The 24770-nt window shown below is 30.9% G+C and overlaps 1 protein-coding gene across 2 annotated transcripts in view; it reads right to left on the bottom strand.

Moving 5' to 3' along the window:
- The window catches only part of LOC139487474 (plexin-A4-like), a 111157-nt gene that overhangs the window by 77158 nt on the left and 9229 nt on the right, over positions 1-24770 (bottom strand). For both annotated transcript variants that reach the window (XM_071272298.1, XM_071272307.1), the window contains exon 4: positions 21196-21324. In XM_071272298.1, the coding sequence (XP_071128399.1) occupies positions 21196-21324 (129 nt within the window). The remainder of the gene's footprint in view (positions 1-21195; positions 21325-24770) is intronic.

Raw genomic sequence — 24770 nt, 5'->3', positions numbered from 1 at the left:
ACCTGGTTAAGTCTGCTAAAAATGCATGCATGATTCATTTTTAGGTTATCAGTCGTAATTAAAGTGGCACATTTAATTAGTTGTTTCATTGCTTGAAGTATCATTTCTTACATCTGCATGGTCAAGTGTGTATTTTTTTAAAATAAATCTAAGATTTAGATTTCAGTCACGGTTATTTTTCCCCCTTCATATTGAATATCTATACTTATCAGTCGCATTTTAATGACGAAAAGGATTCAGAGGTTATTATGTGACCTCCTTGTTTTAAAAAAAAAGTAAATAATGTTGCAATATTGAAACAAAGAAAATAACTTTAAATTTGCAATATTACTGAAAATAAATACGAACATAACTTTCATAATTAATTTTAACGTTATTTTCAAAAAACGATTTTTTTGTGAAAAATCCTCGTTTTTACACCTATTAGAGGCACATATTTATGATTATATTTCCATGTCCTTGGTCTATCCTAGACGTAAAATTTCAAAATAGTGCTAATACCTTTTTAAAGATTTTATTTTTAATTGTTCTCGTTCAAAATATTTTATTTTTTCATATTCAATATCTATTTAATTTTATTTTTAATAACCATTTTTTTTTTTTTATTAAAGTTGCAATATTTAACCCAAAAAATAACTGTAATTTAATCATATGCAAGAAAGACTTCCCTTTAATTTCAGTAAAAAAAAAATAGCTTGTTTTTTACAACATGTACATCTTCACTAAACGTAAAATCTAAAATAAAATGCTACTAAAACTTTTTCTAAAGATTTTATTTTTAATTATTCTCGTTCAGAATATAAAGCGCATTGTTTACATGAAATCTTATCTCATATCTAAACACAGCTGGTTACATCGTTTGACTAATTAAAATACTATGCATGTAGGTTGATATTAGCAGCTTGTAATCGTGTGCAAGAAAATATTATATCATAATAAATTTTAGATCATACGTAAAATATCTCTATAGCAACTTAAGATGCTAATGCATATTCAACAGATTAGTAAGCTATTGCGCATGCATTTGAAAGGTGGTCATAGCTATTGCGCATGTATTTGAAAGGTGGTCATAGAAAGAACAGAAGTGTTCCGAATAACATCCGGTGTTCCGAAAGACTACATCACTCGTCCAATATATACTGCGTAAACCCTCAGGGGTTTACGCAATGACCAGAGATATTAATTTTCAGGATGAAGTTGTCATGAATATAAATGGTATCTGTTTTCTTTCCTCCTCATCTTAGTATCAAATGGTGTAAAGTTTGTAGATAATAAACCAATTATAGACTTCTCACCTTCACAGTATTTATCTCGTGACTATGATCCTCCCCCACAAAAATCTTGAATCATCACCTGGACTTTAAAAATAATTAAAGGTAAAATAACAAAAATACTCAATTCCAAGGAAAATTTAATACGGAAAGTCCCTAATATCAGATGTCAAAATTAAAAGCTCAAACACACAAAACGGTCATAGTCCTGACTTGGCACAATGCTCATCCAGTACATGAAATACATAGCAAATTCAAATAAAGCCAGTGTAATATAAAAAGGTTACAAACCTTAATTATAAAATCAGAAAGTATTGAAGCCTGGTATAAAGCAACAAACTGTTACAAGCTTACACTCTAAATGAGGAAACACCGAAGCCATGACTCTTCTAAGTATATAACTTTCAATGTCCATCAAATTAAGAAAGGACATATAAGTTGGTGAATCCATAGAAATCATAGGCATTATCTTTGAACTATTTTAGTTGGAGATTATTTATGATTAAATAATACACCCCCTACGACCATGACGACTGGAAAATATATCATTTTAAACCATAAAACAATCAGATTTATTTTTTTTACCCTGCTTTTTCCGATGCTCTATCTATTCATTTTTAAGCAATTATACCCTCTTTCAAAAATCCTAGATCCCCCCCCCCTAAATATTGGATGTACACCATGATGCTGACAGTGTTCCTAGCTGACAACTGCAAGTTTATATAGATAGATGAGTCACTAATCACAAGCACACTTCACTATTAAAGAAACATGAATGATTTCATTTACTTTTAACACCCTCTTAAAAGACTTTATCATCCCTTTCACCTGTCGTATTGACATAAATTTGTTTTTCATTATTGAAATCAACTATAAAACAATCATTTCTAAATTAATAATTACCGCATAAAACAAATAATTAATTCAACTGTGTACTCTGATAAAAATAAACTAAACAAAAGTCATCATGATGTTTTATGAGGTATGAAACCCAACATGTCTCCTTGGTCAATTATCCCCTACCAGCTGGTTACTGAAATTGATTTCTACAAGTCTTGTTATTCTTCAATTTAATTTTCTTGTCAAGTATTTGATGTGAAAACTTTGATGTATTAAGAAATAAGCCTTATTTTTGTTCATCACAATATTATTGTACTAGGGTCTTTTGATGGTATGGATTTGAAAGAAAGAGAATTTCTTATAAATGTGTCATTTTTTGAATAAATTGCTGAGAACGACAAAGGCGTTTTATTTTCATCGATATTTCCATCTTCCTTAAGTATGAATTTTCAATAGATTAATAATATCTTCAAAGCTTGTGTTTTCCAAGGAAAGCAAGTAAAACATTTCAAGATTCAGGATTTTGAACAAGCAATAAATTGTTTCCTTAATTAAAATATGGTTCCTTCAGATGATCTACATGAACTTCATTTCATAATTCAAAGACGAACAGTAATTTATTGTTTGTAATCAGAAATGAAATCTGAATAGACAAACCATTGGTTGGATACTCATTGTTTGTTTGTATGTAAGTTGGTAAAAAATCATTTTCAGCGACTTTTACTATATCATGACTTAGCAGTTGAGTTATTGGTGTTAGGCTGAGCAAGAGAGTGGGGGTTTAATTTAAGAGAACCACTAACATTGTTTAGAACCAATCTTGATTATTTTAAGTGTCAAATATTACCCAGAATGCTTTACTAAGATTCTGGAAAAGCAAATTAGAATTGATATTTGGATTTCAGTAAAATGAAGTCGGAATTTTTTACAAATTATAATTCCTGCTTTCTTTTTGTCAACACAATAAATAAAAAAAATTTCCCAGCCACCACAAATATGTTAAAATACCATCAACAAAGGGAGATAATTAAGGAATGACCACCAAATAAGCAGATGGCATTTTCCATAGTCAATCATTTGACTCTTTAATAGTTGACAAAGGATTCAATGAATCACAAAATAATTTTTATTTGATATTAAAGGTGATAACGTTAGATTTATGGTCACTTTCACAATTATCACTAATTGAATAATGATCAGATCAAAACATAGCCAGCATCTGTAGCTTTTTCCCCACTTAATTGAAATGATCAAAAGTTATTGTCAAGGTTAAGCATTAGTATTTTCATTATGAGCCGTGTGTAATGGCATATGAATGCCTTGAAGTGGTGAGGCACACCATACTGACTGAATATTGAAAAAACTCAAATTATATTACATACATAGTCACTATAGTAAAGTATGACAAGTTTGTAAATGATAGAAATTTAATAAATCTCAGATTTCATCTATTTGAAATCAGTGCTCTAGCTAGAAATCAAAAGGGGCAGGGTGCCAGTGGAGGGCAGGGCACTCTTTATGATAAGAAAAGGCACTGCTCATTTTTTTGTCTACGTTTCTGTGTGCATCACGAGTTAACTAATCTCTCTTTTTTTTTAACTGTATATGTTGTTTTTTTTTTAAATAAAGATGCTTTTCAACTATAGTCTTTATTTCATTGTTTGTGTAGTTATGAATGATATATTACATCTTCGTCAACATATTATGTTTTTACAGTTTAACTTCACTCTACCCATTATCAAATTTTAACTATATAGGAACCATAGCTTTTAATACATCATTTGATCTAAATTTGAGAGCATTACTAATTTAACAATGTTTAGAACATGGATTGCTAAAAGTATAATTATCAAGTAGAAATTGCAATATATATTTTTTAATATGTTCAAAGACAGTTTATATCTTTAAGGTAACATTATTATGTTATTATATATTCAATTGGTAATTTATTCCTTTTTTTGATACTAGATAATATTTTTAGAGCACAAATTTGTAATAAGCTAAAACAGGGGAAGTAACTCCAAAATCAATTTCCACCACGTTTGAGTTAATTAAAAACTGTGCTTGTCGCTAACAAGTTGAGATGGAAGGCATTTCTGTAAAGGCATAGTTTTATTTTGATGACTTAAATTCAATTCTAAAGTCATGAAAGTCTTCATTTATATACGCCCTTCCATTGTGACTTGGAGATCGAAAATGCCGACCCAAGCTAAACACACTCGTTGACACATTCATCAAAAGTATGACAAAAAGATACATTGTCCTAATTAAATTACCTAGTTATTAACACCTTTGAAGTCTTTATCTTTGTAATTGATTGTAATGACATGATTAACCTGGGGGCAATCACACAGGTGTCATATATGTAATTAACTTGGAGATCAGAAATCGATGAAACAAAATTTTACCAAAACGGCACAAGATAATTTTGGAAAAAGACGTCAGGGCAGAAGGGCGCGGATGAAGGCACCCAGGGCGCGGCTGAGGGCACCCAGGGCGCGGCGCCCTTCTATTTTGGGCTAGCGAGACCACTGGAAATGATAGACATTTGAAATATTCTTTGATGTATTAGGCCATCAACCTAACCTTTCTTTCAAGATGTAATAAAAAATAGTATTCATGTTACATTCAACTTTCAAATATAAATATATATATACATATATCATATAACGGATTTTTATCTAGTTCATGATTTTCAGTCACAATCCCGAACATGAAACGATAGCACTTCTGACCCAACAGCGTTTTCCTAATTTCCATTTCAAAGCAACATTTTCTGGGATTGGCAAACATATGATGCCAACATACAAAACATAAAAATATCTTATTGAGTCTTAATATCCAACAATATTTTCTTAGCAAGATTATGGAAGAAGTATTGTAACAAACTATGTTTCATGTTGTTATAAATTTTGACAGCACTACAAGATAAATATAATGTAGGAGGCAGCATTAAATCCCCTAGAACTAATCAGAGAAAATCATGACACATCTATCTTGCATAAATCTATTTACACTGTGAGGATCTATCTCATACTGCCCAGTACAAGTATCATGTAATCTTCACTCAATTACAGCATAAACCATTACTGTGTTCTGTAACTTTCTTACAAATGAAACTTACAAACATTTTATGTATTTTTAAGCGTCCAAAGCACTTTTCTGGATTTTCATTCATCAGGAATGCTCATTCCTATACATTTGTTAACCAGGATGTGTAAATATAAGGTAGAACATAAGAGATGAAAGATTACAACTAGTCTGTGAGGTCCAACAAAAAATGTCTACAGATATTTAAATAAAAATAGTTTTATAAATGAAAGAAAAATGCATCTGAGGATGCAGTGCCCTTGCACAAGCTTGCAACAAAAATGAGATGGACAGAAAGATGGAAGCACGAACAGTCAAGGGTAACGTTTAAATGCCCCAGTTGCCTAATGGCAGGGACATGAAATCTTCTAACAGTTCTGTTTAAATAAATAGATGCATATGACATTTCTTGATGATTAACCGAATTACACCTAAGCAGTTATAGTTTTAACACCTTACAAGACATGAACTTATAAAAATCAAATGCCATAAACAATAAAGCAAGGAAATGTTAACACATCCAGGGTTTTTGGACTGTAAATAATACAAAATCTATTACCTGAATATGTTATTTAAAACAAAAGAAATGAGCTTGGACTTCATTTAATCTATCTATGCGACTGATAAATGTTATGACATTGATTTTAGAGAATTTACCATTAGCATATAGTTAAAAAGAAACCGTAATACAAAATGACACTCACTTACAGTAACCTGATGAATTCCAGAAATGGTGTATCTCCGCCAATTACATAACAGGAAGTCTCTTCTAATTGACAGACTTGTCTGTATACAGACAACCCTGTATAGCAGCATTGCAAAGATTAAAGTTTTACGATTTCTCTAAATTAAATCTAATCTTAGGTTGTATTCAATACCATACAATCAGATTTAGATCATTTCAATGACCTGCTTTTTATACATGTAAAATCCTATCTGACATTACTGAAAGTCTCATAATATATAGATTAAGAAATCTTAAACTTAAGGAGAAAACTTTTGCATGCTTAGCTTTTTTAAAGTTTGAAAATTAACACTAAGAACATTAGCACTAAGAACATGAGTTTCACACTCAGCAATGAATTATCCTCAGACACTTTATACAAGATCTGATATCAAAAGTGCTAATATTTTAAGGCAAATGTAAAAATTCAAAGTTTCCAATTGTCAGTAACTTTGTAAAATACTGAACTTTACCAGAAGTATTGAATTATAATGTGACTTTTAGTTAGTTTTTGTGAGGACCATACAGTTCAATGCCCTGACTTCATTTTGAAATTCTGATGCAGCAATTCTACCTGATACAAACTGGCTGGACCAAATGACAGTTTGACATATATACTTAGAATAATGTTAATATGTCCCTGACATTTGTTTTGATATTAAGTGTCAAAACTGTGCGATTGTCACCCTTCTCTTTAAATGCTACTACATGAATGTCAACCTTTGCAGAGATATTAAACAGATAACACATGCAAAGTGGAATATGTCTTCTTTGAAGGTTATTTTTTCAGAGCATGCTGTATTATGTTACAATGAATAGTATTCCAGTCTTTTTTGTTTCCATGTCTGTTTTTTCCCCTCTGAGAACTCCAATACATTGTCTTTTATTTGTACCCAACAGTTTACATACTTGTCTAGCTTGTCAACCCATGAGTAAGGTATTACAATGTTTCCCTGGATTACTGAGATATCACAAGAACATCTTTTCTAACAGGGATGGAGTGATACTATCATTACAAGATAAGAACTGCTTTGAATTGTAATTAAGTAATAATCTTTTATTGTCAGAAGATGATTCATGGTTGAGGATCTGATTGCCTGGTCAATTCATCTCATCAATGATTAGTATAGTGCCTAAGACAGTAGGAGTTCCCAGGGATGTATGCTATTATAAACATGTGCTTCCAATTTGACTGACCATGTCCATGACACACCTTTTAAGAATATCACGCTTAAAGAACATCAAGGCCAATAAATATATATTATGAACAATTTTTAGAGGAACAGAACCAGAATAGACCTACATAGAACTATTACGTCTTCACTCTTCTTAGACTTGGGTCAGATTTGCAGGAAAAAATATCAAGGTTTTGACAACTCTTCAAAATCAAGGTTTTGACAACTCTTCAACTATAAAATTTTTGAACTTATAAAATAATTGTAACTAGTTTTATTTTCCAGAGGTTTTAAGACAACCGCAGCATACTTAGGTATACATCCTGATTACTCTACCAGCCTGTACTATTACAAGGAGTTGGTTCACTCCTCTTGATGTCCTATGAAATAATTGTCCGAAAGAGCACTTGCTGCAGTAAAAAAGGTCCTATTGTTGTTATTACTACATAAACAACACATAAAGTGTGTGTGTGTAATAATTCAAAGCAAGGACAGGACTACAGAAATTTTTAACCTCATATTCAATATTTTAAATTCAGATGAACAAAAGTGTGATGTGAAAAGAAGACTACAAAGGTCACAACATCTACCAGTATTCTCCTACTACCTTGGATAATGAGTCATAAATATAATAAACTCAATTGGTGGTTTACATGTTGTCCAATAACTTGTCTATTGTGATTTGAACTTGTAAGCTTCAGTGTAAATAATGGAAGTTTGCATATAACAAATTAATATCAGAAACAATCATTGACGAGTGATTCACCATCGAATTCACCGTCAAATCTTATATCTGGTCTTTTATTCAGTTATATCCAGGAAAACTTTATTGAATTCTTTGTCAGTATAAACTTTATGGTTATGCACATTTGCGTGCAGAGTATAAAAATATTTACCCAAAGTAACTATTCTAAATAGAATTTAAAATAAAAGTGACATCATTTATATTAACTTAAACTGACAAACTCACATTAGATTTCAGAAAATGGGAACATTTTGAAAAACCCAGTCTTTTAAGAGATGTCAATCAAATTGATATATACATGTATCAGCCATTTAGTTACATAAAAGTCCATAAACTAAGGAACTTAATCCCATAAAACATAGCCATAAAGATTTCTGAAGGAGCCTCATTTACAATAGACCAAGTATTTATCTAAGAATCACTTCCACCAAGTGATAATCAATGGTATTGACAATATTTTTTGATTAAGTACTCTTTAATGTATAACATGGTTTATAATTAATTACCTATAACTTTCACTTTATGATATTATCCTCTATAGCTGGGTTAATCTCCTTTTTATTGTTGCTTTAGATAATTTGAAGATAAAAGATTGTTGACAGTTCCATAGCTTTTATTTACCATGTTTATTTCTCAATTTATTTGACATCCTCAATGGGAATATAGAGTACATCATTAGAACATACATGTGAAGTGCCAGACATAAGGTATAAATTGATTCACCAGACTTTTACAAGGTCCTCCAGCTTAAAATTGACAACCTGCAGCTGAAATTTGGGAATTCTCCAGCTACATGTACATGTAGGAGTCTGCAAGACCCATGGATACAGTCAAATTAAAAGAGTTGATATTAGCTCTTTTACAATTAAGGATATTGGATGCATGGGGATTTATCTGATCCAGAGGGAGGTCAATCATTCTTAGAATGATGCCAAAGAATTGGCATGGGACTACCACATATTACATGTATGATTTAGTACACATTATTCTGTTCCCTAAATATTATTCAAAATGTGAAAAGACATCGATTTCTCAATGACTTAATTTCACCATGTAAGTCTCAGTGGACCTAAGGTAGCAAAACAATTCCTACCATGTGTTTTTCAAACTTTCTCTTTCTGAATTCATTTAACAATATAATCTTGTTGTCTATATCATTTAACATATAATGCCATAACTAAGATTTATATTAAAATTTATATTACAAAAAATACCAATATATTTTATCCTCATTCAGCAATTCCTATTACGTCAAGAGACATTATGCCATATCGTGACAAATAGCTGTTGCTAAAAAACCTTTTATAGTCTGAAGGTTTAAAAAACATCTGATCAAACACGTAGATTATGGTAAAATGGTTGTACTTGAAATGCTATTAATTTTCAAGTGTTCAACCAGAGCAGAAATGGTTCTGACAGAAATTTTACAGGCAGTTAAAACATAAACACTTTGGTGCCATGAAAGATTCAAGATTCTAGATAAAATAATTCCAATATGTCAAAAAAGATTTTCAAATAAGCTGTTTTAGTATTGAAATACATTGAAATGTCAGCATGCACTTGGCAGATAAACACTAGAATCACATAAATGCTTAATAAGTTAAAAATAAACTGTTACAAATTTCTTGTTTAATTGGGTCATAATATCTATAAAATATGATGTTATCTAAATTATACCAATCAAATCATATTTTTTATCATTTATTACATCCAATTTTTCAATTCAATTTTCACTCATGATTGCAGTTTTTTCTCAATTAAATTAAGACCACTTAACTCAATTTGTTCAATAAAATTACCCCTCCTATCATGGCACTGACTAGCTGGTCCAAAAGTTCTTCAAATCAGAAATTTGGAAACTTGGTCAGGAGGGTAATTATTCAGGAGATCTTTAAGAAACCTGGTAAGGACTCACTCAGGGTTACGCCCTAACCCAAATCTGATTAATATTACTAAATTGAGAACAACAACAGTTTGTACTTTATAAGTGACAAAATAAACAAACAAGAATTGCATTAACCCTATCAGATTCAATCTACAGCTGGTACATGAATGGATTACAAAATGATAAAATAAGACTTGGGAATATACCAACAAAGCAAATTCTTCCACAGCAAAAATCATCTTTTACATTACAACACTCACGTTAAAACAAAAACTTGTTTGCTGAAAACAAGGATATTGTTTTTGTTGTTTCTGCACTAAAAGCAACAACCGCTATCTCATTTTCACTCGAATTCTGACACTAAACAATGTGAATTCCCCATTTGCTGTTCGTTATATCATAATTCATATCTTAATTGGAATGAAAGAATGATAAATATAGCTTTTGGTTTTTTGTGAACACGAACAGCCTTTTTCCATGTACATGTATATGAAGCATGGAGGAAACCTAATGACTTCCATTAAGAGTGTGTCTTGTCCAAAAGACAGCCAGACTGGTATTTTCATCTTGGGTCTAAAGAAGTACATAGTTATCAATGATACCAGTCTTTTACTTTAATACCCCAGACACACATTTGGTCTACATTATAAGACTCATCAGTGATGCTCAGATCAAAACAGTTAGAAAGTCTCAGCCAAACAAGTACACATTTGAAGAGCATTGAATACCTGAATTACCTTTTTTCATTCAGCATAAGAATTAAGATATGAAAGACCCCATATGAAATCTTTATGAGATGCATTCTCAGGTCTAAAGAATTATTACCTTCTTTCATTCAGCATAAGAATTAAGATACAACCTACATATGAAATCTTTATGAGATGTATACAGATTATAAGATATGCAGATATGGTAATATAAACATGTGATTTGCCATCAGAATTAATTTTCGTAAAGATCTCACACCTGACATGTTTGTTTGCCTAGACTGTAACGTTTTCTGACTGTATAGGTCAGCTGTTATCATCCTCATCAACTGTTGTATAACATAATTCATCTCTAGACATTTTACACATGTTTTAATCTTGTATATCAAGTCTGCTTCTGATATTGCCCCTGAATTAAATTGTATTTCAAGTAATAATGTAATGAGAAAACTTGTTCACTTTTAATATACTTCTTTTAGTTCTTTATGGCACTCATACTTCATTTTTCAGAAGTCAAACAAACTGCACCTGTTGTGCTTTTTTATGATTGTATGCATTGCTCTGAGAACCTCCAAGATGACAACAACAAAATAACATGGTAAACTTTGACCTGTTAAAATGTCCTCTGTAAGATGAGTCCTACATACGATATAGGTGCTAATTGTGGCTTCCTATTGCATTGAATTCGTTTATAGCACATTCTTTTTGAAAAATAATAAAAAAAAAAAATTTCCTCGATCAACAAAAAAATGGTAAACATGTATAAAACATATGAATTTGCAGTTGTTACAATGAGCAATATAAAGTAAAATATGATGTTGGCTTAGTAAAGAATTCATCATGTCACGAAATACATCAAATTCATAAAAAAAGCTCATTACATTTCAAATGCATTAGTTTTCCCCATTAAAAAAAAAAACATCTACATTTTTAATTAATATTATAACTAACTGCAATATGCATTCCAAATTGTATGAATACTTAATTCCCTAAAGGTATTGCAACAATTGAATTCCATTTTGAATGCTAGATTAAAAATTTCCATTTCGCATATTTTTTTTGTCTTTTCAATAAATGAATACATTTAGATGTCTCATTACTACCAGTAGGCTGAATTATAAAGGAGGTTGTAAGACAAAACAATTCCCAGACCTTCATTCTTTATACAGATATTTCCACTCTATTCCACTCACCTTCCTGACTATTCTCAGAAACAGACAATTAACCCAATGGTAATTTCAAATTCCTAGTTTAGCATTTGTATTAGTTTTCAGAACAAAACGTGGTGATCTAATTGTTAACCAATCTTCAATTAAATAAGTTAAGTTTGGGACATATATTGTCATGTACATGTCGGAAATAAAAAAGTATTCAGATGTGTTATATGAAAATAAGAAGATGTGGTATGATTTCCAATGACAAAACTACCCATCCTAAGTAAACCTAAGGAAGAGGAAGGAAAGAACTGAAATTCACGGTCATAAAACTTTCGAGCATGATTTTTGTACTCAGACTCGAAAATCAACCAATCAAGTTGCTGGATTTCATGTTTCGAGCATGCTTTTTGTGCTCCAAGCACTGAGCAAAGTTTTATGCCTTCAAGACCTGATGGCATATACCAATGTACGCAATTTACCATATAAGATTCCATACATTCTCAACCTTTCTTTTCTTTCCTGTTGCTGTCATCTTTTCTTTTCTTTAAATAGGTGTATATACATATACATATTAACAAAGGAGACACCTAATTATTCCTATGAGCATCCCACCCTATCTATGAGTCACACTTTTATAAAAATATAAGAATCTGATATGATGTTTTAAATCACTAACATCTTAAGTATATTATTAATAATGCAAGCATGCAAGCATCTCCTTAGTCTCATATTTCTTAATATATATCTACAGGCAAATGTCCAATAACTGCTTCAAAATGTCTATACATGTACTTATAAACACCCACTTGACCGAAAGTATATATCTGTCTGAAACATTCATAAATTTCTAACAAAAACTTCATTTCAGCCTAGTATTTTGACCCCCCTTTTAATCCATAGTTGTCTATACATGTTCTTATAACCATACACTCAACCTAACGTATATCTGTTTATATAAATTGTCCTTCTCTTGATGTCGGCCTGTAACTTTGTTCCCACATCCAATCTTAAACTAAGGAATCTCCATTTTCAACATTTTGCAACCCCCTTAAATTCCAGTCGGTTTTTTTCGTGACACCCACTAATGTTACCCTGTTGAATTAATAAACAGCAATAAAATCTGACCCTGACAATAAACAACTGTCTGTAAAGGTACTGTTTATAACTAAAAAAAACATTTGAGTTATGTGAAATATTATACTGGAACAAGTAGAATTTTATAATGGAATTTTGATGTACAATCCAGATATGAAAATGTTGGAGCTTTTATGGTGACCTTTTCGTACTGTTATGTAATTGGTTTTGCACGATAAACTTTTCATATTTGTAATGAATGCTTGAAACTCTGACAGATTCAGAAGCTTATCTTTCTTTAACAAGAGGTCTCCTCTGATCTTTAGCTACATAGACACTCGAGTTGTTTTTCAGTTTACAGGTACTTTAAGATAAATGCTGATCATTAAATTTGTTCCATTATAAACCACAACTTGAATAAAAACTTTTATAAAAAAAAATAATCGCGGAGCTATATGCTTTGAGACATGGAAAATCTGTAATAGCAAGATTATGTCATTTGTAATGAAGACGTCACATGTCCTTCTATTCACATTTCCCAGACAAGATTAACCAAAACACAGACAAGCCATCTGTTTCAAAGCATCTAAATGCAACAGAAACAACACAGCTTTGATCCTGCACTGTTGCATTTTAAGAGCAATTTTATGAACAATTGAAAACATTCAACCATGTGCATCCAGTTGTCAAATCAACCCGATCGCTTTAATAATAGTCAATTAAAATTAAAACATACATTTACATGAAAATCAATAAAAACCCTGGGTTTGAAACCACATGAAAACAATATTCAACGACATTTTTGGCGAGCACATACAGCTGCAATACTGCTATTGACAAGCTTTATAATAATGAAAATTAAAGAATCGATAAAAACAAAATAACACGACAGGAATTAGATGAACGTCATGGTGTTCTTATTGCTGGTTGAGACCATTATACAGAAATTAGTTCTGATTCTCATTGTTTTTAATCATATTGGCTTCACTTTGAAGTACAAATTCATATTGTTTATAATCATCTTTTATTTTTCTTTGAAGTTCGAATAATTGTATTTCTAGTTAGATATGACTGATCATTTTATAAAATGTAAATAAAATATTTGCTGTCATTGAATAGCTTGTTATGTTCAGAATGAATAAAATACCAATTAATATGGCTGATTTAAACATCATTATCAGTGATCACTGTTCTGCAGAAAAGACTCAAATTTTCAATCTAAGGACCCAACCTTCACAACGATATGAAAGACAGATTAATATAAGCATTATAGAGATTTTCAGTTAAAATATAGGCCCTAGCCAAAATGAAGAAGCCAGGTTAACTTTATTTCTGACGCTAAAGCAGCAAAATAGTTAAAGTCAAAGAAATCTGTATATATATGCAATTACTTTTTATTTCCTTACATATATAGCAATAACTAGGGTCCCTTGACTAATTTTTGTTGTTAGGATGCTGTTTCATTGGTGTCTACTCCATAAAAAAAATTGCTTTTATCTTGCTAACTTGCTGAATTTGCATTAAATCATAATCTAATATTTCGACAGATATAACTTATTGAGGATACCGCCCAGCAATCACATGATCAATTGTCTTTGAAGTTTATAAGTAATTATATTTTTAGTTACAATTAACTGATATAAATTAACTCAAGTACATAACCCTGATAAATTGAAGAACAGCAATAAAAGCACTGGTTCCCTGCTTTGGGTGTGTTCAAGTGCATGTACGGATTTGTGTCATAAATAAATACACCGTAACCTTTCTTTTCTTTTCACATGAATTAATGTAAATGGGATAAACAAATCCAAATTAAGAGCATTAGGATAAAGTATATGTATTATAAATCCTTTAAAGAATTCGTTTAGAAAGACTTTGTTTTATCATTTGGAATTTTTCATATCCATAAGAACGAAAGATTTAGCAGTACATGAGACTGCCTTTAAAGTATATATTTACATGTCATGTCTATCTTTTTACAGGATTTTTATTATTTACTGATTAGACCAGATAAAGTCACAAATGTCAAATTAATTAGAATTTTCCAATTTGTTAATAGCAATTTATACAATTCCCTGCCAACATCAAATGTAAACACGAGCTCTTAAAATCCAAACACAGAAGAACAGTCAACATTATCAAGAAAAATGTCCTTTTAAAACAGACATTAAAAAAATGTGTTGTTTTAATTCTATCAAGCTCAAAAGCAGCCTGTAATGAAGATTTTTTAAAGTCTGATGCTATATGCAAATAAGATCAAAGCCAGTATTGTAACTAAACTTAATGATGTTAGTAAAGCTTCAAGCCTTTTGGTTTTTCCTATTAAAACAACACTGATCAAAATTCAAAGAGAACAAATCAGACAAACAGCACGATAAATTACCGTTGTACGTCCGTGTATATGTGTTCTTTTTTTCAATTCCGTTTTATAATGACAATTCTTTATTGTTTGTTGAAAAGCCAATTTGGATTTTAAAGAATCTGATATGTTTCATAAAAATATGCACTGAAGTACTTTATTCAATTAAGTCAACTTCAGACAGAAAAAACTTTTCATGAAGTTTGTAATGATGCAGACTCAATTGAATATTGTAGCCTCTAGAACTTCTGAGCACTACCTAGCTCATTGTGATTTTAAATTTTCTGCATGAATAAAAGTAGATGGGGGATGGTTATTGGTGGCTTTTATCTATGAGATTAGGCAACACAAGACCATGTAGTAAAACCACGAAAGATAAGTTTTGTTCTGTTGTATTTTTTCTCTTTGTCTAGTGACCATGGCAATTAACAGTAACATATACCTTGGAAACTTTAAATCTTCATCAATCATAAGAAAGTCCACAAACCTTCCAAAGGGCAAAATACTGTCAAGACACTCGACAGGCAAATTCAAACACAGAATTTTTTTAAAGAAAATCCTTTGCAAAAATAACAGAAAGGTCAAAATAAATGTGCAATAGAGTCTAAACCATCACCAAATCTAATCAACAATGAGCTGCCCAAAGCTTGTTTTTTATTCAAAGTTGTTTACTTTCTCGGAGTTGCTCTTTCAAAGTTCAATGACCAGGATGCAAGACTAGAGTCTATATGCAGACATTGAGAAATGATTACATTCAATCATATGATTTTAATGACAAATCAACCCAACAGGTGTTAATACTGCTTAATTTTTGAAATACTGGCATTTTATCAGCAACAGCGATAAGAAATGATCTAAACTGTGAAAAGTTCTGCTTAAATTAAAATCGACAAACTGCAATTGCCTTTAGTACGATTAGATAATATGTAAATATTACTAGAGTTTATTTCAAAATAACCTTCAATGTCATTAATTTTAAAGGGGGAACTTGGGAGCTTGGACCTTATGGCAAGACCATAAAGCAATACAATTAAAACTGAAAAGGAGAGCAACATTGGCCAAATGGAAAACAGGGGGGGGGGGACTCATATGCACTTGATTGATTGTCAATTCCTGCACTACAAGTGGCACCCATCTGATACTGACCTGTTTAAAACAACTGATGAAACAAATTCAGATATGGCCATCACATGATAGAAGATAAGGATTCGGAATTAATTCAATTCAACAGAACACGAGTGTATTTGTAACAAGGACTATTCAAACTCAATAAACTAACAAAAATAACTGTTTTAAAACTTTCATTTAAAAAAAAATAATAATAGAACCAGATGCTCCGCAGGGCGTAGCTTTATACGACCGCAGAGGTTGAACCCTGAACGGTTAGGGCAAGTATGGACACAACATTCAAGCTGGATTCAGCTCTAAATTTGGATTGTGATTAAATAGTTGACACAGCATAGGTTTCTGACACAGAATGAATGTGTTCTAATGAACTTAAAATTTTTGTTTCTCTTAGAGCAATTCACTATGCTGTTGAATATTAATCCTCTCAAAAAAATGTTTGAAGAAATTTTCTTTTTTATTTATGAAATTTCAAATGAGAAAAATTGAACCCAATTTTTTTAATCACATCCCCCTTTCCCTTATTCCAAAACTAATCTCAATTAAAATTTCTAATGGAGTTTGCAACAATAACTACTCATTTAAATACATCATAAAATATTAAGATGTAAAAAAACTGCTTGTTATCACTGAATGGTAAAGATTATTTTAATTTATCAGTTGGTAGTAAAAAGTGAATATACATTGTATATTGTATATAACAAAGATTTAAGTTGATTCTGGACAAAGAAAGATAACTCCAATTAAAAAAAAATCTTGCTATTGCACAATATTTTGCAATTAGATATTTCTTGCTTACTATTCTGGACAAAGAAAGATAACTCTAATTAAAAAAAAATTTGATATTTCACAATATTGTGCAATTAGATATTTCTTGCCATTGCGCAATACTGTGCAATTGAAAAGACTTGCTATTGCACAATACTTAATATAATAATTTTAGATCCTGATTTGGACCAACTTGAAAACTGGGCCCATAATAAAAAATCTAAGTACATTTTTGGATTCAGCATATCAAAGAACTTCAAGATTTCAATTTTTGTTAAAATCAGACTAAGTTTAATTTTGGACCCTTTGGACTTTAGTGTAGACCAATTTGAAAACAGGACCAAAAATGAAGAATCTACATACACAGTTAGATTTGGTATATCAAAGAACCCCATTTATTCAATTTTTGATGAAATCAAACAAAGTTTAATTTTGGACCCCGATTTGGACCAACTTGAAAACTGGGCCAATAATCAAGAATCTAAGTACATTTTTAGATTCAGCATATCAAAGAACCTAACTGATTCATTTTTTGTCAAAATCAAACTAAGTTTAATTTTGGACCCTTTGGACCTTAATGTAGACCAATTTGAAAACGGGACCAAAAGTTAAGAATCTACATACACAGTCATGACAGTTAGATTCAGCATATCAAAGAACCCCAATTATTCAATTTTGATGAAATCAAACAAAAGTTTAATTTTGGACCCTTTGGGCCCCTTATTATGTTGGGACCAAAACTCCCAAAATCAAACCCAACCTTTCTTTTATGGTCATAAACCTTGTGTTTAAATTTCATAGATTTCTATTAACTTATACTAACGTTATGGTGCGAAAACCAAGAAAAATGCTTATTTGGGTCCCTTTTTGGCCCCTAATTCCTAAACTGTTGGGACCTAAACTCCCAAAATCAATACCAACCTTCCTTTTGTAGTCATTAACATTGTGTTTAAATTTCATTGATTTCTATTTACTTAAACTAATGTTATTGTGCGAAAACCAAGAATAATGCTTATTTGGGCCCTTTTTTGGCCCCTAATTCCTAAACTGTTGAGACCAAAACTCCCAAAATCAATCCCAACCGTTCTTTTGTGGTCATAAACCTTGTGTCAAAATTTCATAGATTTCTATTAACTTAAACTAAAGTTATAGTGCGAAAACCAAGAAAATGCTTATTTGGGCCCTTTTTGGCCCCTAATTCCTAAAATGTTGGGACCAAAACTCCCAAAATCAATACCAACCTTCCTTTTGTGGTCATAAACCTTGTGTTAAAATTTCATAGATTTCCATTCACTTTTACTAAAGTTAGAGTGCGAAAACTAAAAGTATTCGGACGACGGACGCCGACGACGACGACGACGACGACGACGACGACGCCGACGCCAACGTGATAGCAATATACGACGAAAATTTTTTCAAAATTTGCGGTCGTATAAAAACAATTGCAGTAACAAGTGGTTACTTGACAATACTTAAAAGTCATTTAGAATCATTCAATAGTCACTTAATAGTTAATAGCTGAACAAAAAAATACATATGACCTTGCTCATATATTTCTACAGACACAAACATTATAAAATAAACCAGGCATCAACAAACATACATCATTAACAAAACTTTTTAAAAAGCTCTATTTTAAAATTCAAAACCTTCTATACAAATCAATGCTTTCAGATTTTAATTTTCTTCAAAACATCTTTTATCATTCACATAACATTATTTTTATTCTCCTATTTTGTTTTTAATGGATTCTAAACTTGTGAAGATGAAAACCTTCAATTTTCATATTAATCTTGTATTAATAAGCCTAATTCTTCATCCATGTCTTAACAATCAAGGTGTTGTGTAGACAACAAAAGTCCAATTATTCATCCTTTATGCAACATCACTATCTAGAACAGGTATCTCTCAGTAAAAAATTAGTTGTTTCACCTATCTAAATTAGAAATCTATAATTTATGGTAATTGTATAAAAACTGTATATTGCACCTGGTTCTATACTTCTAAAGATGAATTGGAAAATAAAGATGAACTTGAAGAGTACATTCAAATACATCATGTCTCCTTGTCTGTGTGTCGTAAGAACCATTTAATTATCAAACGAGAGGGACTTTGGATAAAACATGCAAGCCAGTACACTTTTGTATCAAGAGTGGTAATGAAATAGTCTATGTCAGCTAAAGAAAACAATTCATTTGGATGAAGAAACAAAGAAATAAAATAGGAGGTGCATAAGTCATGAAAATACATCATGTGATTAAGGTTCTCAAAAGTTTATCGAAATTCTGACTTTTCTATCATAAGCTTTAGGAGCAAGGGATGAACATACACCCACATCACCAAACTGTCCACTTGAACAGAGGTATAATAAAGCATAAAGCAACACTATTTTATAGTGACAAAGTATACAGCAAACTTTTTGACATTATAAAAAGTTGTCCAAAAAAAAATTCGTCAAATCCTATTATCACTTTTAAGAATGTGTAAAGTATTTCCTCTGGGTGATAAAAAGTGGTCAACAATTTTTTTCTCTTTCATAACCAAAAATATAGGTTAATTTTCAATTTCGGATTCATCATTATCCGAAGCGAGTTGATACTGATGACATTTCAGCATTAACACCTATGTAAATCGTATATACATCAGCTGTCCGACTAAATCTATCCATCAACACCTTACAACGAAAAATCAATGGATTCCCGGAGAAAACATGTGAAAAACAAAAAAGATAGCAATTATTAGTAATGTCTTATCGTTTGTAATATGTCAGGCATTGTTATAGACGGATTCAGAATAAATTCAATATAGAAAAGGTTTTTATCATTAGATCTCCGATATTTTCTGCTCCACCGATCGACAGGATTCTATTCGTAGTGATTTCCTTTATAACGCTCTTATCACAAGTTAACTCAGTCGACAAACTTTATAAATTTTTAAAAGCAAAGACTCTATATTAGAATCCAATGAAATTTAAAACATTTTTGATGTCAATAAGTATTGAAAAGCGATTTATAATATATAAGTTGTACAATTTGGTTTTTATATCTATAAATACTGATTTCCTTTCGTAAAAGGCTTTGATGTAATTAAATCTGAATTTCACAACATGACAATAGGGTCTTCACTGTTGTATAACTTATTATCTTTATTATTAACAAATCATATTTTATGTGAATGTTTAAATTATGTTTGAACTATACAAAAGGACATTCCAAAATTGAGGAAATGAAAAAGTAGGAAAATCTGCATCTACAGTCAAAGCACAAAAAAACTGAAAAATGGTTTTCTGATGTAAAAATGTTTTAGGTCTTACAATAATGTCATACAAACAATAGAAGGTTTGGGATAAATATCAATAAAACAACAAAATCACACCATAGAAAAACATTTTCATCTATTTCTTGTCCTGACAATGTTAAGTACTCCCAATACTAATATATATATATGTCATATATATATCTGTTTAAAAGGTTAGCTGACTAAACACAAGAAAAAACACCCAAAATGGTGTTAAGTATACATATCTACAACAAAGGTATTATAAGTACTTCTAAGTACTTATACCTAATAATATTGTTTGCCTTAGAGTGAAAAAACAACACAGAATGTACCCCCTGATGACCATAACACATGTTGAAGTGTGTTTTGACAATAACCTGTGATTGATTAACTTGTCGTCTGTCAATCATTAAAATGTCAATAATAGGTATATGTGCAGTGATCACTTATCAGGTGTGAAGCCTTGGCAGTTATGACAACTTTCAAATCTACTGTGGACTCAGTGATTTTTACTGGTATCAATTTTCCACCATCTACCGGAAAAAAATCGTCAATGGAGGAAAAAATTGTATTTCTGTTGATATTTGATTTTGTGGACTTGCAGAAGTATTATTCTTTGTTAAACATTTAACTTAGTTCTGTGTATTTGTATGTGAGCAGGAGGACTTAACTCATAAAAGTTCATTTCATGATGCTGCTTCTGGTGCATGGCCATGGTAAACAAACATTATGGTTTATATGGTTAAAGCATCTTTAAATCATGTGATATTCCACAGTTAGGGCCTATGATCTCTTCCATAAGTTCCATATTCAAGGGCGTCTGATCTCTTCATTAAGGTCCATATTTAAGGCTCTATGATCTCTTCCTAATGGACAAAGGAACTGAATTATCACAACTTGACCATAGCATATTTAGTTGTTTCCAGAGTCAAATGAACATAGGGCAAAATAAGGCAATGGTTCAATTATAATCTATACAGATCGCAAATATTTTACCTTTTTGTCTGTTATAGTAAAGAGATATTTCTCAGCCATATCAAACACCATGTCTTCGTGGATCCTAGCTCCATTTTCAATCACAAGATCTTCATACATGTGGGCTAGTTCTTGAGATTCAATGGCCACCTGTAAGATCATACTAAGTGTTAAATTTGAAAAAGCATGTTTTATTGATTGATGACAGTTTTGGCACAATAGATACATCACCATGGTTATATTCTATTGGTGGAAAAAGCCAGAGTATTCAGAGAGAACCATGACCTCCTGCAGAAAATCTGGCTATCCTAGTCAATTATTGTGGACTCAAGCATACATTGCCATGAGCATGGTTTGAGCTCACAATCTTAAGTTTTGGACTAGTGAACAGTAACATTTTCAATCTAGGGCCCTAAACCTGCCATGTTTGGGCCATAGATCATAATTTATTAGCCTAGGACCTCTGCTTTTTTTTCAATACACAAATTTACATGAAGCTCATTTTTACATTGTTGAAAATAAAGTACAACGTGAGAAAGTTATTATTCATTTTATGGCATTAACTTAATAGCAACTCATGTGTGGGCATTTCTATTGAAAAAAGTTATACTGTATAAAACATTAGTCAACATATTGACAAATAGAAAGACATTATACATGTTATATGTACAAAATATCTATTTCATGTATTAAACCACAAAAATTTAGGGGAATTGTCTGATAAATTTTTTAACAAATTTCATTGGTTACATGTTAACCACAGTGAAAGAAACAAGAGTTGTTTAGCTAATACAACATATATACATAAATATTCTATTTGACACAATGCATTGTAATTTGTAAAGTAATGTTAATATGTATCATAAATAATATGTGATAAAAAATAATTAATTTTACATTTTTTTGGACAATTAACATTTATTGTTTTAAAATAAAATAATTGTTTTGTTTTGTCTTAACGAATGTCCTTTTTTCAAGGATAACTTATCATTTTTTTTTTTTTAACTCTAGTTTTCTTTTTGAATTGTTTCACATTTTGTTATCTCAGGTCCTATACTATAGAAGTTGATCATTGGTTGAAGAGTGACATGATATTGTTTAAGTACTTGTACCTGTTTTGGGGGGATAGTTGTTGCATTGACAATCATACTAATTGTTGTCTCTTTGACACATTCCCCATTTCCATTTTCAATTTTACATATCCTTTTTTTTAAAATTTATTTTCATTTTTTTAGTAAAAATAAAAACGGTATGTACATACATGTAGATATAGGAAGATGTGGTGTATGTTAAATATGAAATATAAAAAAAATGTACTGAGCACATGCCAGCATACATTCTCAGGATTCTGCCAGAAATATATTTTCATAATGTACTTTATTATGTGTCAACCATTTGGTCTCACATATAGTCAGTACAGAATTAAAGACAGAAAGTCACAACACAAAATATCATGGACAAAATGTCACAGCAAAAAAAGTCTCAGTTTATATACCTTGTTATATCTTTTTTTTTAGATGAGATCGTCAAAATGTTAATATATATTAGTCTGAAATTTTTTCCAAACTGTCTCATACTTTTTCCATTGGAAAGAACTCTCTGTTTATCAATTAGATGATCTTAACAGTCTTCCCTACAACTCAAACTCATATTTATATGATTTCTAATTTTCATTTATTTCACAATAAAAAGAAATGAAGGGTAAATCAATGAGACAGCTATTAAGCCTAACAACACAAAATAAAAGATCTAGATCTAGATGTGTACAATATGTGTCCTGTTCTAAATCGTCAGAAGTCTAGACAAATTCAAGAGAGACTCTCCAAAATATGCTGTCAACACCAAATTCCCTAAAGGACTGAAAAAATACAATGATATAACCACTGATGAGGTTACTGATTCATAACTAGTAAATAAAAAAAAAACATGAGGGTTAAACGAAATCAGAACTCAATCTTCCCCTTTTTGTACTTAAAGTTATCTCCATCCAAGCAATAACTGACTTTTCTAAAAAATAAAATAAATGCACCAGACTTTATTCCCCTGTAGCAGTTGTTTCAGAAACAAACAATAACTTGGGTCTAAAAAAATCTACAACAAGCTGTTTCTCATTATAAAACATTGTATATAAATGGCCTTGTATTAATCCTCAATCAATCTATTTGATTGGTTGACTGTCCCCTGAGGCCCCACATGTCAATTTCTAAGATGCTTTAGTGTAATTACAAGGCCCTAACTTAAACAAATACTTAGATACACTACATAGATAAGAGATAAAAATCATATCAAACCTGCTATTAATATTACATCTAAAAAACATCTGAAGGTAGTTATTGACCCATTCAGTTACTTTTTAATTATAACACTGTATTCATGAAATGTTTGCAATCTTGTGGGATTTTTCTCAGATTTGGTACAAATTCTAGCAACAGGTTCGAAGGCAAATTACTAGAATTCCAATCTTTGATATGAATACATTTACATCATCAAGATCTCTTAGCATACAAACATAAGTATGTAATGTTTTGGTAAAATGCAATCTGCCACAGTAATAAGTTTTTGCAAAGTTCACAGTGGGATATATACACTCAGTCAGTCACTGTAGACATTCTAAAGAAGGTCAAAGCACACATCAGGGGGGTTACAATTTTTTTTTATTAAAGTAGAGATTTACATTGAAGTTTGACTAATATTAAAGTCAGAGCGTCATGACCCCAAATAACCCCTACTGAGACTTCCTTGCTATGCAAATTATCTTAGGGAGAGCTGAGGTCTTATTCAGAAATGAATATCACAAAAAATATGTGAATGAATATCAGAAAATGTATGTTCAGATGGTAAAGCTATCATTATTATTATGACAATCAGATCTAGACTTAGCCCACTTTCTGGCCTACATTCCAAAGGCTTTTATTTCAGACATTTTGAGTTGAGTGCACTTTTTTTAATTGTTGCAGCATGTAAATCAATCTAAAGATGACAGTTTAAAGGTCATTTTTTAATGGCGGCAAGATGTAACTCAATACTACTTTAGAGATTTATGAAATGATAAACCTTGGTAATGTAGTGTTGAAAAAAGTTTCAAACATTTTACCAAAATTTCTTTTGATACAAATCCAAGCTAAACACAAATATTTGAAGGGCAAAAAAATACATACAAAAACACAGCCATGATATCAATATTGAGAGATATTTTTTCGGCTAATTTTGAATGGTGGAAAAAGGTGTGTTAGCAGGTAAACACACAGGTAGGTCATGTTTGTATACACTTCAGAGTTCATCGAAGCACTTCAGGTCAATGTCTGAACTATATGAATAGCTTTATAAAAAATCCTCTCAGCGTGTCACTGGTTTGTATGGCTATAATATTTGGGCTTTTGTTCCTTTAGCCCACAATACAGACTGTGTCACTTATATCAATGATTTAACTATACAATATTTTAAGTATGCTGTAAAACTGGCTTTAAATTACTAAAGTACAATTTATGTTGATGCACTAGATTTAGTTTTCACAATGTGCACATGGTTCTGAAGGAAGTTAAAGTGAAACAGTAGAAAAAAAGAATTAAGTTTATTTTGCCTTAAATTTTTATGGG

The sequence above is a fragment of the Mytilus edulis genome, chromosome 1, assembly GCF_963676685.1.
Source record: "Mytilus edulis chromosome 1, xbMytEdul2.2, whole genome shotgun sequence".
NCBI lineage: Eukaryota > Metazoa > Mollusca > Bivalvia > Mytilida > Mytilidae > Mytilus > Mytilus edulis.
The sequence above is the reverse complement of the archived record's forward strand: the minus strand, read 5'-3'. Positions and strand labels throughout refer to the sequence as shown.